This window comes from Prionailurus bengalensis, chromosome C2, assembly GCF_016509475.1.
Source record: "Prionailurus bengalensis isolate Pbe53 chromosome C2, Fcat_Pben_1.1_paternal_pri, whole genome shotgun sequence".
NCBI classification, from domain to species: domain Eukaryota; kingdom Metazoa; phylum Chordata; class Mammalia; order Carnivora; family Felidae; genus Prionailurus; species Prionailurus bengalensis.
In genome coordinates, this window is record NC_057350.1 from 121,570,462 (window position 1) to 121,584,903 (window position 14,442).

Consider the following 14,442-nt stretch of genomic DNA (forward strand, 5'->3'; position numbering starts at 1 on the left):
CAAAGGAGACATTCAGATGGCCAACTGACACATGAAAAAATGTGCAGCATCACTCATCAGGGAAATACAAATCAAAACCACAAAGAGATACCACCTCACACCTGTCAGAATAGCTAACATTAACAACTCAGGCAACAACAGGTGTTGGTGAGGATGTGGACAAAGAGGATCTCTTTTGCATTGCTGGTGGGAATGCAAGCTGGTGCAGTCACTGTGGAAAACAGTATGGAGCTTCCTCAAAAAATTAAAAATAGAACTACCCTATGACCCAGCAATTGCACTACTAGGCATTTATCCAAGAGATACAGGTATGCTGTTTTGAAGGGGCACATGCACCCCCATGTTTATAGCAGCACTATCAACAGTAGCCAAAGTATGCAAAGAGCCCAAATGTCCATTGATGGATGAATGGATAAAGAGATGTGGTATATATACCTAATGGAGTAGTATTGGGCAATCAAAAAGAATGAAATCTTACCATTTGCAACTAGGTGGATGGAACTAGAGGGTATTATGCTATGCAAAATTAGTCAGAGAAAGACAAATATCCTGTGACTTCACTCATATGAGGACTTTAAGACACAGAACAGGTGAGCATAAGGACAGGGAAGCAAAAATAATATAAAAACAGGGAGGCGGACAAAACATAAGAGACTCTTAAACACGAAGAACAAACAGAGGGTTACTGGAGGGGTTGTAGGAGGGGGAATTGGCTTAATGGGTAAGGGGCATTAAGAAATCTACTGAAATCATTGTGCACCATGTGCTAGCTAACTAACTTGGATGTAAATTTAAAGAGTTAAATTAGGGGTGCCTGGGTGGCGCAGTCGGTTAAGCGTCCGACTTCAGCCAGGTCACGATCTCGCGGTCCGTGAGTTCGAGCCCCGCGTCGGGCTCTGGGCTGATGGCTCAGAGCCTGGAGCCTATTTCCGATTCTGTGTCTCCCTCTCTCTCTGCCCCTCCCCCGTTCATGCTCTGTCTCTCTCTGTCCCAAAAATAAATAAACGTTGAAAAAAAAAATTTTTTTAAATAAAAAAAAAGTTAAACTAAAAAAAAAGCTGCTGTAACAGAGAAAAATAAAATAAAAATAAAAATATTAAGAATTAAATGCCACCTGTAAGACTGGGACAGAATATATACGGATATTCAGTTTGCAATAAAGCAATGTATATCCCCAATGTAAGTTTATAAAACGTATTACAGTGCTATGGAATTACAGTATAACTCTATTTTTAGTTAAAAGATGTTCCCATCATTAGTTTTCAAATACGGTTATTAATTTCAAATACCACTGTATAACTATGTGTCAGTGATTTACATGTGATTTCACGCTTACAATAAACACCCAAGGTCAGTACCCATTTTGTGAGAAAATTAGATTCCGAAATATCACACAGCTAGTAATGGTGAATAGCTGGGAATTCCAGTCCAAATAGGACTCCACAGCCCAGGCTCTTCCTCCCCTTCCACACTAGGCCTTGCCACATCTCATTTAAAAATCAAAAAGCAAGTTCCTTACTGTAAACAGTTTGAGGCTCTGCATTTTCTTAGGGCCAAATAAAAGAAATGAGAATAGAGTTTTTCTTCTTTCCTTTGTGGCAAATGAATATCCAATCCAAAAACTGCGTTTACTACATGCCAAAGTTTTAGTTTCCTTTTCAGCAGGCAGTAAGAAGAAAAAAAAAAAAAAAAAAAAAAAAAAGCATTTGAGTATGGTAATTACTATTAATACACTACAATTTCAAAATCACATGGCTTGCTTTGAAAGCATACTTTGTACCCCATGCTATGAAATGTTGATGTGAAATTATACATAACCATTAAAGAGAACACAGCACAAAAAGTGGTAAAAATGGTAAAGAAAGTGATATGGAAATAGCTGGCATATATACTTGGTATTACTTGTTTTCTTTTGAAGTTTTTACTCAAAATAGAAAATGCTAATGTGCCATTTGGGGAAAATCCTTTTCAAATTCTGTAAGGAAACAGAGAAACTTTAAAGAAAAAGTAGGTTTTAAAAAAAAGAACCAATGCACAAGCTACCACATGGATGAACCTTGAGGACATTATACTAAGTGAATTATGCCAGTCACAGAAAGACAAATACTGTATGATTCCACTTATTCGAGGTATCTGGAGTAGTTAATGATACCCCCAGAAATAAAAAGAAAATAGGGGATGGGGAGGACATGAGGAGTTAATTGTTCGATTTTCAATTTTGTAAAATGAAGTTATGGAGACTGCTTGCACAATGTGCATACACTGAACACGACTGGATTATACACCTAAAAATAGTTAAGATGGTAAATTTTGTTATGAGTATTTTACCACAATTAAAACATTGTTAAGTCTTAAAAGAAACCAATGGATTATTTTTAGTGTAATAACGATATTGTGACTACATTGTTTTAAAAACAAAACATTCAGTCAGAGATACATACTAACAAGGTGATACTTGGGATGTTCATTCTACAATTTTGTATGTTTGAAACCTTTCCCCCGTGAAATAAAATGAACAAAGTAACTCTTCAAAGCAAGGGGAACAATAAAATTTCCTAATCAAGAGAATCATCTATCATAAAAATATTTTATTATAGTTTAAACATGTAAGATGTAACATTTTAGCTACAACTGATAAATGTGACACATCACTTATTTCACTTGAAAGAAAGCTGCTGAAAACCAGCTATGGTTTACTGAGCTTGCATTAGAAAAACTACATGGAGAAAATTACATGAACAGGCTAAAGTTTGCTATGAAAACAATGTTTTTTTATTAAAGTAATTAAAAGTCAAAAAACAACAACAAAGGGAAATTCCACAACCTTTGCAACTATATAATCTTTATGTAGAAAAACTATAAAGTGACAGTCTGGAAAGCAGCTCCACAATAAACTTAATCCTTACATCAAGAGTAACTAAATTATGGAATCAGTTCACCCAAAAGAAAAGGTCTTGCTATAAAGTATTTCAGCTGAGCTGATTTCAACTAGATTATTCTCATTCCTGAAAAATTGTCTTTCCTGATATTTCAAATCAGCAGAGATGTAACGTACAAGAGCCTGTTGAAGTAAAAGGATAAAACAAATATTCCAAGCACAATTACATGTGAAAATGAATGAGGGCATTTTATCTATAGATCTACAAAACTATATAAATAATCAGTTATACACATAACCCATTTACACTGAAGCTCCATGAGGTGGTACTGAATAAACACTGAGGCGTTGAATTTTCAACAATGGAACATGGCTCACTCTGAACAGCAGCACATTCCCACCTTTTAGTCTAGCATCACAACACTTCCCCTGGGATTTGTATTTGTGTATTTTCTGAGTCCTGGGAAGCTGACAACAAAAATAAAGAAAAAAAGCAAAATGACAAGAAATGAAATACCCCCTAAAATTTGCCTAAAATCTACATGTGAAATATGAAGAAATCAAGCACTTTGTGAGTTTTTAGTCACGTGTTCTTTTAAACTTGTACTAGTGTCTTCATTAGTATCTGTGCTGAATTTCCTGTAATTAGTTTTTCCATTAAAGTGAAAGAGGAAAACAACAAAGAAAAAAAGCTCTTATTTTGTAAATGTACAGTCTTAGAATAGCGTTCCTATTTATTTTTAAAACAACCTTCTCTGTTGAAGAAATCACACTGATGTGGTCATCAGAATAGCCGAGGTCACTTTGGCAATACAGCGATTTATTTGCTCTCATTTTTTAATAATCATAATGATAGACTATTATGGCCATAAAACTTTTCACAATCTATATGATCATGAAGGCAAATGTGTAGAGAACATGTCTAATATACTTAAATCAACTGGAACTTCTTAAAAATATTTTCAAGAATATTAAATTTTAGGGATAAAATACAGAAGTCATAAGCAAGTACTTCTTCTAAGATTCTTTAATTGGGATAAAAATCTCAGGGTTAGCTCACGAATGGTCTGTAACAAAGAAAAATTAGGTCAGCGTAATCTCTGCAAACTTTAGCAGAAAAGCCAAAAACGTTCTAAGCATCATAAAAGAGCTTTTTGTTGTTTTAGTCTTTAATCTCTAACTTCTCAACATTTATAGTTTAGAAATGCCCATATGCTTGCTAATGGTAATAAGGAAATACAATGTCAAAGAAAAGATTCACAAACATGATCCTTTTCAATCATAGGTCTCTCTTTGGTAAGAAACAGACCACCATTTATTTGTGTTTTCTCTCTCAGGGTAGGAGAAGGAGATTAAATGGTATTAAACTGGTAAGAAATCCCCGTGTATAAATGTTATTAGGATCGAAGGTAAAGAGATTAAGCCTTTATAAGAAGAGTAGGATCTTCTTTATAAAAAGAGTAGGTAACTCTTACTTGTAGCTATGACAGAGCATCATAACCATCTATTACAGAGCGGGAACAGTGTATTTCCTGTAACTTGTATAGAAAGCCACCCTACAAACATTTTAGTTAACCTGTGGAAATTTTGCTGTCTAATGAAGAGTGTTCTTTAGATAGGAAACAGATGAATAATATGCTATTTAAAAAATGGTAAACTATCTCCCCCGCTAAGAATTTACCAATTTATGATCCTATTAAACTTTCATAGAATCCATGAAGAATTAAACAGGCTTACTCTAGATATTTTCTCATTAAGTAAAATTGGAAATAACCTATGTAACAATACCATTTGCAATTCCAGGAAAAAAAAATCCAATCCAATCTAATACACACATTTAGCAAACTTACAGAATACATATTCTATCAAGCCTAAGCAATCCCCTCCCCCAACACACCCAAAAGAATATTTGCTGTATCTGGATCCAAATTAAAGGGACTGCAAACTTCCATTGCAGTAGGAAAACTACTACAAATAAGCACCCCAAACTGACGTAACAATTTCTACTCACTCCTCCTTCCCCAGGGTATTTTTTTTTTTTAAAGAGAAAAAAATAAACACTCCTTGTAACTTGGCTGGGAAAATCATAACCTGACCAATTACTTATAAAACTATACTAGATACCAACTAATAATGGAATGCCCAAATCACTAGCAACTCAACATTATTGTTATATTTGCAGAAAAAAGCAATATATAAATTTCCCTTTTCCCAGGCAATGAACAGAGGAGAAAAAATGTGTTGCTTTTAAAATGGCTATATTTGTAGGTTTTTAAAAACCAGCACCAAATGTTCATGTTTAATTATTCTGAGCAACATTTAGGAATTAACATTCCCTAACATTATGGACAAACAAAAGAGTGAAGTGAAGGGAGTTAACTTTCAAGCAATATTGCATGTTGACAAGAACCATTAAGTAAAACAAACTGATTGGCTCTTTTCTAAAGCTGTATTTTAAGGTTGCCCAGTTTGGAAACAGCATACCTCACTCTCAGCTAATATACCTACTCCTCAAACCACTGGTATAGCTTATTTTATAACTAGGCAACAGTAAGTAAAACAACTGGAAAATACAGTTTTAAAATCTAACTCAAAACAATCCATTATTAGAACAGTTTTCTACTCTATGAAGGGGGGAAAATATCAAACCACTGCATAAAGTGTCTAAATAAAACACTGAAAAATTCGCAAATTGTAGTAGTGTCAGTTCAAGTCTACATAACCCTTTATTACATATTTATAGCAATATTATGATCAACATTACACAAGTTTCCTTATTTCTTCCTCATACTGCAGCAATTATTCCCATTGTATATAGATTTTAACTCTGCAAATTGCTTAAATCAACTTTGCACAATGAATTTACAAACTATTGGATGTTAAGTTTCCTGAAAACTATTTTACTTTTAAATTTTACCTAAAGCTAAACCTAAAATTCAATTCTTAAAAAAACAAAACAAAAAACTAAGGTGCTTTAAACAGAACTTTGTAGAAATACATGAATACAAGCGTTTGAAAGGTAATCTACAGAGGGCTATATAAAAGGGCATTTATCATACAAAAAACTTCGACGGGCAACTCTTGTTAGAAAATTTCTTTTATAAATAAACTTCTTTCATGATAGAAGATGAGTCAAAAGATGGAGATTTAATTTTCCCCTAAAAATAAGTAGTTGCTCAGGACATAGGCTGAGTATACTGAAATCGTATTGCTTCTTTGAAAAAAGAAAAAATATTGTAGCCAGGCATTCCATTAACAAAAAAGACCATGCCACCTTTACCTAGTCTTTTGATCTCTGGGTACTAGTATTATCCAAGATAACCTCATCGAAGTTGGTTGGCAAGCCTACCAAATAGGAGTCTCAGGTCCCTTAATTTTCATAGTCATCTTAGTAAATATAAAACTTTAGCTACTTGAACAATGGAGCTTATAAAGTGCATTAAGTATAAGAAACACAACAGAAGTGCTAAACTCAGTAGGACTTTAAGGGACTTGATGTCACCAATGGGGCAAAAAAACAACATTATAGTTTTCTGTTCAGATTTTATTTGAAATCTAATTCAAATTGTCAAAGCTACAAAAGGGGGGAAGACATCTGTATTATTTTTGCTAAGTCACAACATCCTAAAACAAAATACTACTACTGCCAGCAGATCCATTATACACATTTCTGATGAAATTCATTAGCACAATAAAAATTTCATCTTGAGAAACAGCCACAATGAAAGTAATTTATACAATATAAAACAATGACAGGTCTACAGATGTAGTTACTCATGAGTTTACACATGCATTCACAAACAAATAAACAAAAAATCCAGGAATGCTCTTTCATTTGATTTTTTGTTTTTTTTTTTTTTAAAAAAACAGACCATTCAGGCACAAAACAAAATTGCATTTCCAATAAGTGACAGCATCTTAAAGATTTATGTCAGTGTTTGTTTTTCTTTGACTTTTTATGAGACCTGTGTGGAGATCGGGACTGAGATCTGGATTTCTTCCCTGACTTTTTAGGGGATCTAGACCGTGATCGCCTAGACCTTTTAGGTGTCCTGGAACCAGATGGTGATCTGTGGAAACAAATGAAAACATTTTATCAAAGTACTCATGTGATCAAAATGGACCATCCTTCAATTACCTAAAATCATCTTTAACAGAGCACAAAGTCAGAAATAAAACAGGTTGTAAACTTCCCAAATTTACACTTTGCCTACTTTACAGAAACACACATACACACAAGTTTGCACCTCCGGTGTGCAGCACCCATGATTATCAGTGGTGCGCTTGCTTACGAAGACAAAATCTTGAGCCCCACCACTGTTCTATTTAATCAAAATCCCAAGAGGTAATGACTGGGAATTTGCATTTTTAACAAGCTCCCCAGGTTACTAATATACCCCCAAAGTCTGAACCTCTAAATCTACAAGATAAAGTTCAAAATGGCATCTAAAATCATTCACACAATTTTTAAAGCATAGCAGCTCTGCAGCCTATCTTCTTGAAGGAAAAGCACCAACTACTGCATATCGTTAAGGAAATCATTTAAGACACCATAATTCTGTACGTGCAGTTCATGAAGATTACCAAAACTAATAAATATACTTTATATATGCAAGTACCACTTAGAAAAGGAGAAACATATCTCTTTCATAAAGAATTTACTAAAAATGGTTACAATGATAAAGTTTTAGGACATAAAGCAGTTTTAGTTCACAGGAAAATTCCACTATGTAACAGCAGATGAATAAAACATTTCTTAACCATTTTTCTAGAACTACAAGGAAAAGAAGTATGTAACACACTAAAACTACACACTGAAGAATGGTATTTAATTCCACAAGTCTCTACCCAAGAACTTGCTAATAAGATGCAGGGGCAGGAGGAAGGGGGTAATGTATTTTTCTTTCAGCCTTGACAAAATCAAAGAATATTCTACAGAAACTGAAGAACAAAATGAAAAGTAAAGCAGCTATCCCTAGTCCACAGAGAACACTGGATGTAATGTTTAAAATTCTTGGCTGGTCTTTACTTGTTGGAAGCCTTCTTATGCTTTAAGTCATGAGACTGGGGTGGGGAGGTGGGAAGGAATAATCTAAAATGAAAGTATACTTCTCTGGTTTTCTAACACCCTTTAAAAAAATGGCTGCCAGCCAAATTATTTTCAAAAGCTGGTAAAATGACAAGGAAACCGGCATTTGAAATATTACCAAAAAATTAACTGCATTTACCTTTTGGCCTTTTTGCTAACATCTCTAGGAGAATCTTTGTGAGATGACCTGGACCGTGAGCTCTCTTTATGAGATCTTTCTGAACGCTCTGATCGCTCCGATTTGGGTGAAGGGGATTTCACTCGTCTACCACTGCTACTTCGAGATGGGCTAGGGGATGTGCTGTGTCGCCTCTTCCTATGGAACAAAGCCCCCAAAACATTACATAAGTGAGCAAAGGATCAAGTATTCATTTTCCTTCTACTGAATTAGCGATTTATTCCTATCAGTTTATACTAACTTTATTTTCACTTAACCTTATTAATGTTATTTTCCAATAACATTCAAAGCCCTTTATAAAGAATATCTTAAAGAAAGGTTCATCAACATGGATGGAACTAGGGTGTATTATGCTAAGCAAAATAAGTCAGTCAGAGAAAGATAAATGTCATGTGATTTCACTCACGTGGAATTTAAGAAACAAAACAGATGAACATTGGGGAAAGGAAGGAAAAACAAGATAAAAACAGAGAGGGAGGCAAATCATAAGAGACTCTTAAATACAGAGAACTGAGGGTTGCTAGAGGGGAGGTGGGGGCGGATGGGCTAAAATGGGTGATGAGCATTAAGGAGGGCACTTGTTGGGATGAACCCTGGGTGTTAGATATAAGTGATGAATCACTAAATTCTGCTCCTGAAACCATTATTGCACTATATGTTAATTAGCATGGATTTAAATAAAATTATAAACTAATTAAATATAGGTTGAGCAAAACAAATACTGAACTAAACTAAGTTCAATTGTCTTTTTCTATGAGACACTGGAACACGGATAAAATTTCATTAAGGTCTCTGATGAGGTGTTTTTTAAACACTTTACTTATTTATTCATTCATTCATTTTTAAAGTTTATTTATTTTGAGCAGGGCTTGAACCCACAAAGTATGAGATCATTACCTGAGCCAAAACTAAGAATCAGACACTTAACCGAATGAGCCACCAGGTGCCCCAAATAACAGTGTTTTTTTTTTTAAATGTTAGTTCTCCAATCTTGAAACTTATTGTGGTTATGTAAGAAAATGGGGCATCATGTTGGCAAGTTACTCTTTTTTTTTTTTTTCTAAATGTTAATTTATTTTTGAGAGAGAGAGACAGAGAGACAGAGACAGAGCATGAACTGGGGAAGGGGCAGACAGAGGGAGACACAGAATCCAAAGCAGGCTCCAGGCTCTGAGCTGTCAGCACAGAGACGGATGTGGGGCTCGAACTCACAAGCCGCAAGATCATGACCTGAGCCGAAGTCGGATGCTCAACCGACTGAGCCATCCAGGAACCCCAGCAAGTTACTCTTAAATGGCTGGGAGGAGGGGAAAGGAAGGGGGAAAAAAATAAAGCAAAAGTAGAAATATTTCAACATTTGGAGAGTGTGCGTGAAGGATATCTGGGAATTCTTTATACTATCCTTGCAACTTTTCTATGAATCAAAAAATGTATCAAAAAAATAAATACAAGACAAACAAATGGTAAATTTAGCATTTAACCAATTAGTATACCTATGTTATTTGTAACTATCTGTAGAGTAACTAAGCCAGAATTTTTTAAATTTGCATTCACTTGGTTTTTATTAGGAAAATCTCAGTTCTGTTACTAATGCAATTTTCTCTATTAAATGAGACATTTAGGAACTGAAAGTAAAATAAAAACTAAAAAAGAAGTGATTTTGATTAGAATGAAGACTTAAAATGAGGAGCAAGTCCCTATGGTCCATGTACACAAACTCCTTTTAGATAGGATTGGGAGATTCAAGTTTTCAAAGGCAGCAGCCTCAACTCAGAAGAAATGCTTATACCAGAGACAACAAGCAAGATATAGCAAGCTGTTTAGTTATTTAAGCCTTAGGTCTGATACCTAATACGGTAACTGAATTCTTGCACTTAACTAAGGCTAAGGTACCATACGACCCACGTAGAGGGATGATGTCCCAGTTAGCTAAGCCAAGTGCCAGCTAACTGCCCCATTTCTCAGCTAATTCCGCCTCCTGCAGGCAGGAGCCAAACACATTTATCATGAAAAAATACTTTTCTAGTTTGTTGGCATCGGTGATGAAAACATTACAAAATGAAACATCATTTCAAAACTTGAAACCAGCATAGGAACTGAGTGAGAAATGTTATACCTTTCTTTCCTTGTTGGAGTACATTCATCTTTCTCCTTCTTGTCTTTGGATCGAGATTCTAATTTTTCTTTATCCTTTTTATCTCTTTCTCGTTCTCTTTCTAATTCTTTCTCTTTCTCCTGTTTTATTTTTTTTAAAGAAAGAATAGTTAGTCATTAAAAAATACCAATCTGGGTTAATCTCATTTATGCAACAATATTTTAACCACTTTTTAAAATCACTACTGAAGGTACAATGCCATTTTTTAAAAAATACCTACTCTTCCAGGAAAAGTAGTCATTTCTTCTTACATTGAGTGAAAATACTAATACCAGTGACAGCAGCTAAATGGTTGAATTCTTACCATAGACCAATTACTAAACAACTTGCCATATACCATTTCATGTAACACTTCAAAACAGAAAATAGAAATTTGCTATTACCCTCATTCTAAAGATGAAAAATGACACTCAGAAAGGTTAAGTACCATGCTCATAGTCATAATGGATGGAGAAGTCAGGATCTGAGTCTAAGCTCTACAGCCAGTGCTCTTAACTACTCCCTCTGTCCCTCCACTTAAAAAAAAAAAAAAAAAAAAAAACAAGGAAAAAGGTAAGAGACTGGCCTTTCTATCTTAGACTACAATAGTCAGCAGCATTCCTACAGCAAGTTGATTTAATCAAAGGAGAGCTCTTTCCAAGCAAAAGGCTTAAAAGGAAATATAGCTATTCACAATAATCATCCATCAGAAAATGTTAATTAGTAACAAGTACCATTTGTATTGGAAATTTTAAATCCTAACTTCTACAAGTACAAAATGACTATATGACTTTATATAAACCAGAAAGATAACCTATCTGCTTATCCCCACTGCTACTACTGCCACTTCTCACTTGAAATTATGACTTCTGTTGATAAAATAATTAAGGGAGTGGCTACAAACAATGAACCGACAAAGCCAACTTAGGTCTTCATTACCAGGAATTGAATCTCTCTACGATTTGTATGCATCAAGAAAGCTACCTGGTAACTGATAAAATGCCTATACCAGATGTTGCAAACATTTTCTGCAAAGAGTCATAGAGTAAGTATTTTCTGCTCTATGGGCCACACAGGATCTCTGTCCTAAGTATTCAACTCTGTCATGATAGTCCAAAAGCTTGAAGGGGCATGGATGTGTTCCAACAAGCTGATTTATGATGAGGTGATGAGTCTGCTGACCCTCAGTATATACCTTCAAGAAACACATCCTTCTCTCCAATTACAATCATAGAATGCAGAGAGTAAAATGGTAATATAGCTATTACTACCATCAGGACCAGTGAGTATCTCAAAGTATAGTCTTAAATGCAGATCAAATCCCTGCCACCAACTCCAAAGGGACTCTTGGGGTACAGATACATCTTTTTAAAAATCTCATTTTTCTTTTTTCGAAATACAACTAGAGTACAGATTTAAAAAGTGATGCTGAGGGGGCGCCTGGATGGCTCAGTTGATAAAGCATCCACCTTCAGCTCAGATCATGAACTCAAAGTTCATGGGTTCGAGCCCCACGTCAGGCTCTGTGTTGACAGCTCAGACCTGGAGCCTGCTTTGGATTCTGTGTCTCTCTCTCTCGCTCTCTGTTCCTCCCCCACCTGCACTCTGTCTCTCTCTCTGTCTCTCTCTCTCTCAAAAATAAAAAAAGATTTTTAAAAATTAGAAAATGAATAAATAGATAGATATTGATGCTGAGGACACTGTCTTCGTCTGGTAATCTGTAGGATATATTTTCCTGATTGAAATACTTAAAATATTTTGAACAATTTAATCCAATAAAAAAGTAATTAAAATCCAATTTAAAAAGTAGCGATTATCTCACAGTCCTGCAAAATTGGGACTATCAACCTAGTTTCACAGAGAAAAGCAGGCCTCCGGGACTTGCCTGGGAGCACACAGCAAAAGGCGGCCCCAGGAGTGCACAGGTCTGTGTGGCACCGAAGCTACTTTACCATAGTGCTGCTCCTCTCACTGGTTCTACACCATTAATAGTTTTAGTGAGTCTAAGTTCTAGTGTTCTAGTCTAGCCTTTTCTTTTCTTTCTCTCTATATAGTCTTTTCTACAATGACAATCAAGGTAAAACTTAATAGCAGTCCCAATAAAATTCCTGGGTTCTTTCAACAATTAACAAATGGGCTTTCTTGTTCTAAATTCTCTGTGTATCGCCACAAATTTTTTATGTACTCGAGTTCACCAATGAAGTATGTTACCCCTTGGTGTCCTTCTTTGTAAACAATGGAAAAGGAGTCCTAAATGAACGTCCCAAATTCTAAGTCCATCTTTATCTCTGTGCCACTTCTCAGGGGGTTGTTGGTGTTTTACTGTCACAAATGTTGGTACTTCATATAAGATCTTCCAGCTTTGAAAGCATGGAATTTCTAGTCCACAGGTAGTATATCCAGAATAAAATGGTGCGCTATTGCTTTCAGACCCTTTCCCAAGTTGAAATGATTGTAAAACATCAAATTTCTAATGTTCCTGTCTACCAGTATTCAGCATTTGCACATCAAAGGATATAATTTGAGATATACTTTTCCTTTAGTGTACTAATATACCAAAATTCTAGGTAGTCAAACAAATTACTTCAGAAAATACGCATTACTGAGTACACTTATTCCTTACTCGTTGAAGAAGTTTATCTCTGTAGTGTTCTACTTGCTCCTGAAAGCTCTGGCCTGGTTTTTTAGGTCTTTTTCCAGATTCCAATTCATCCTGAAACTTCATAACTTTGAGCTGTGAAATAAGACATTTTAAAAATAAATCTTTTCATCATTATAGCTTTCAAGCAGTGCTTTGGTCCTTTAAAAAATTCCTTTTTTCTTTGAAATAAATGTGTAAAAAGGAAAAATATAAACACAGCAAAGCAATATCTGATTGGGACTCAGTCAAAATATAACATCAACATAAAGCTCCCTTATCTGAAGACCATTTGGCAGACAAGCCCAACCATGCAGGATTCAAGCAATCAGGCATGGGCCCACAGGCTCTCTGCACAGCCACATGAGAGGACTCAAAAACCATGAACTATATATAGTTCAGACCCTTAAGAACCTACTTATTATCTCAACACAACGATAATGAATTTGCTATCTGGCTCCCCAAATGTGAGAGGCAAGGGTGCTATACAGGCAAGCATACTTCCAACAAGATATGACAGCCAGCAGGACACAAGGTATTTTTTTTAAAGCATTCTTTACAGTTCATGTAGGACCAAACACAGAACTACAGAATTTGAATGTTTCACTCTATTTACAGTACAATGTAATCACTGAATATCAAGACATCAAGGAAAGGTTAAATCATATCAGAATATACTTAAGATAGTAAGAATATGTACTAATAAAAAAAATCAGAAACACTTCCATTTCTTGTAATTTATACACAAGCAGAAAACCATTTGTATAAAACATCCAATACAGCATTGTGTGTATGTATAATATATATTCCACACTTTAATTATGTTAATACAGTTATACAGTAATACATATATATTTGTATGTACACATATATAAAAATGTTTTATTACATAAAGATATCTATATATAACCTTATTAAACGAAGGGAGAACAAGTAAGATGAAATACATGAGGACTCAGGCTGTTGGAGGTGGAAATGGAAAGCACATGGATCCACCAGTTGCAGCGTCAAACCTGCCCACCCTATGTCATCCGAAGAGGGGAAGAAAACACTCTGGCCTGACAGGATTATTGTATATGCAAACATCTTAACCTATTTTACTGAGCACTGATAGGTCCTTTAAATGAACTAAATACTACTATAAATATTATGAGGCTTTCCCATAGAATGGGAACAAACTACAAAAACTTTGTTCCATGCAAAGTATTATTTTCACTATTTTTGACTTCATGAACATTTCTCATAAATTCCCCAATTTTTGCCCTTTTTCTATCAGGGTAAATAGAACATCTTAAAACTATCCAGTAGTCTGTTTTGGCATTTAAACGGTATAACTTCATTATCAAGAAAATATATTTTTATTTAACTCCAGAAAGGCAGAGTTCAGTAAGCTTGGGAGGAGTTCTGAGAGTTAAGAAGGGGCATGTGCAACTTGGAAAAAAGAAATCCACAGGTGGAGTGAGGTCACTGATATAGTCCCCTAAAAAATTTGTCAACAAGGGCGCCCTAGCTGACTCAATTGGTT

At 35.1% G+C, this 14,442-nt stretch overlaps 1 protein-coding gene across 3 annotated transcripts in view; it reads right to left on the reverse strand.

Annotated features, from left to right (window-relative positions):
* Positions 1–2,749: 2,749 nt before the first annotated feature.
* The window catches only part of LOC122491900 (U2 snRNP associated SURP domain containing), a 54,131-nt gene continuing 42,438 nt past the window's right edge, over positions 2,750–14,442 (reverse strand). For all 3 annotated transcript variants that reach the window (XM_043595214.1, XM_043595213.1, XM_043595215.1), the window contains 4 exons: positions 12,903–13,013; positions 10,262–10,380; positions 8,107–8,283; positions 2,750–6,948 (listed from right to left, as the gene is read on the reverse strand). In XM_043595214.1, coding sequence (XP_043451149.1) covers positions 6,810–6,948; positions 8,107–8,283; positions 10,262–10,380; positions 12,903–13,013 — 546 coding nt within the window. In that variant the 3' untranslated portion in view covers positions 2,750–6,809. The remainder of the gene's footprint in view (positions 6,949–8,106; positions 8,284–10,261; positions 10,381–12,902; positions 13,014–14,442) is intronic.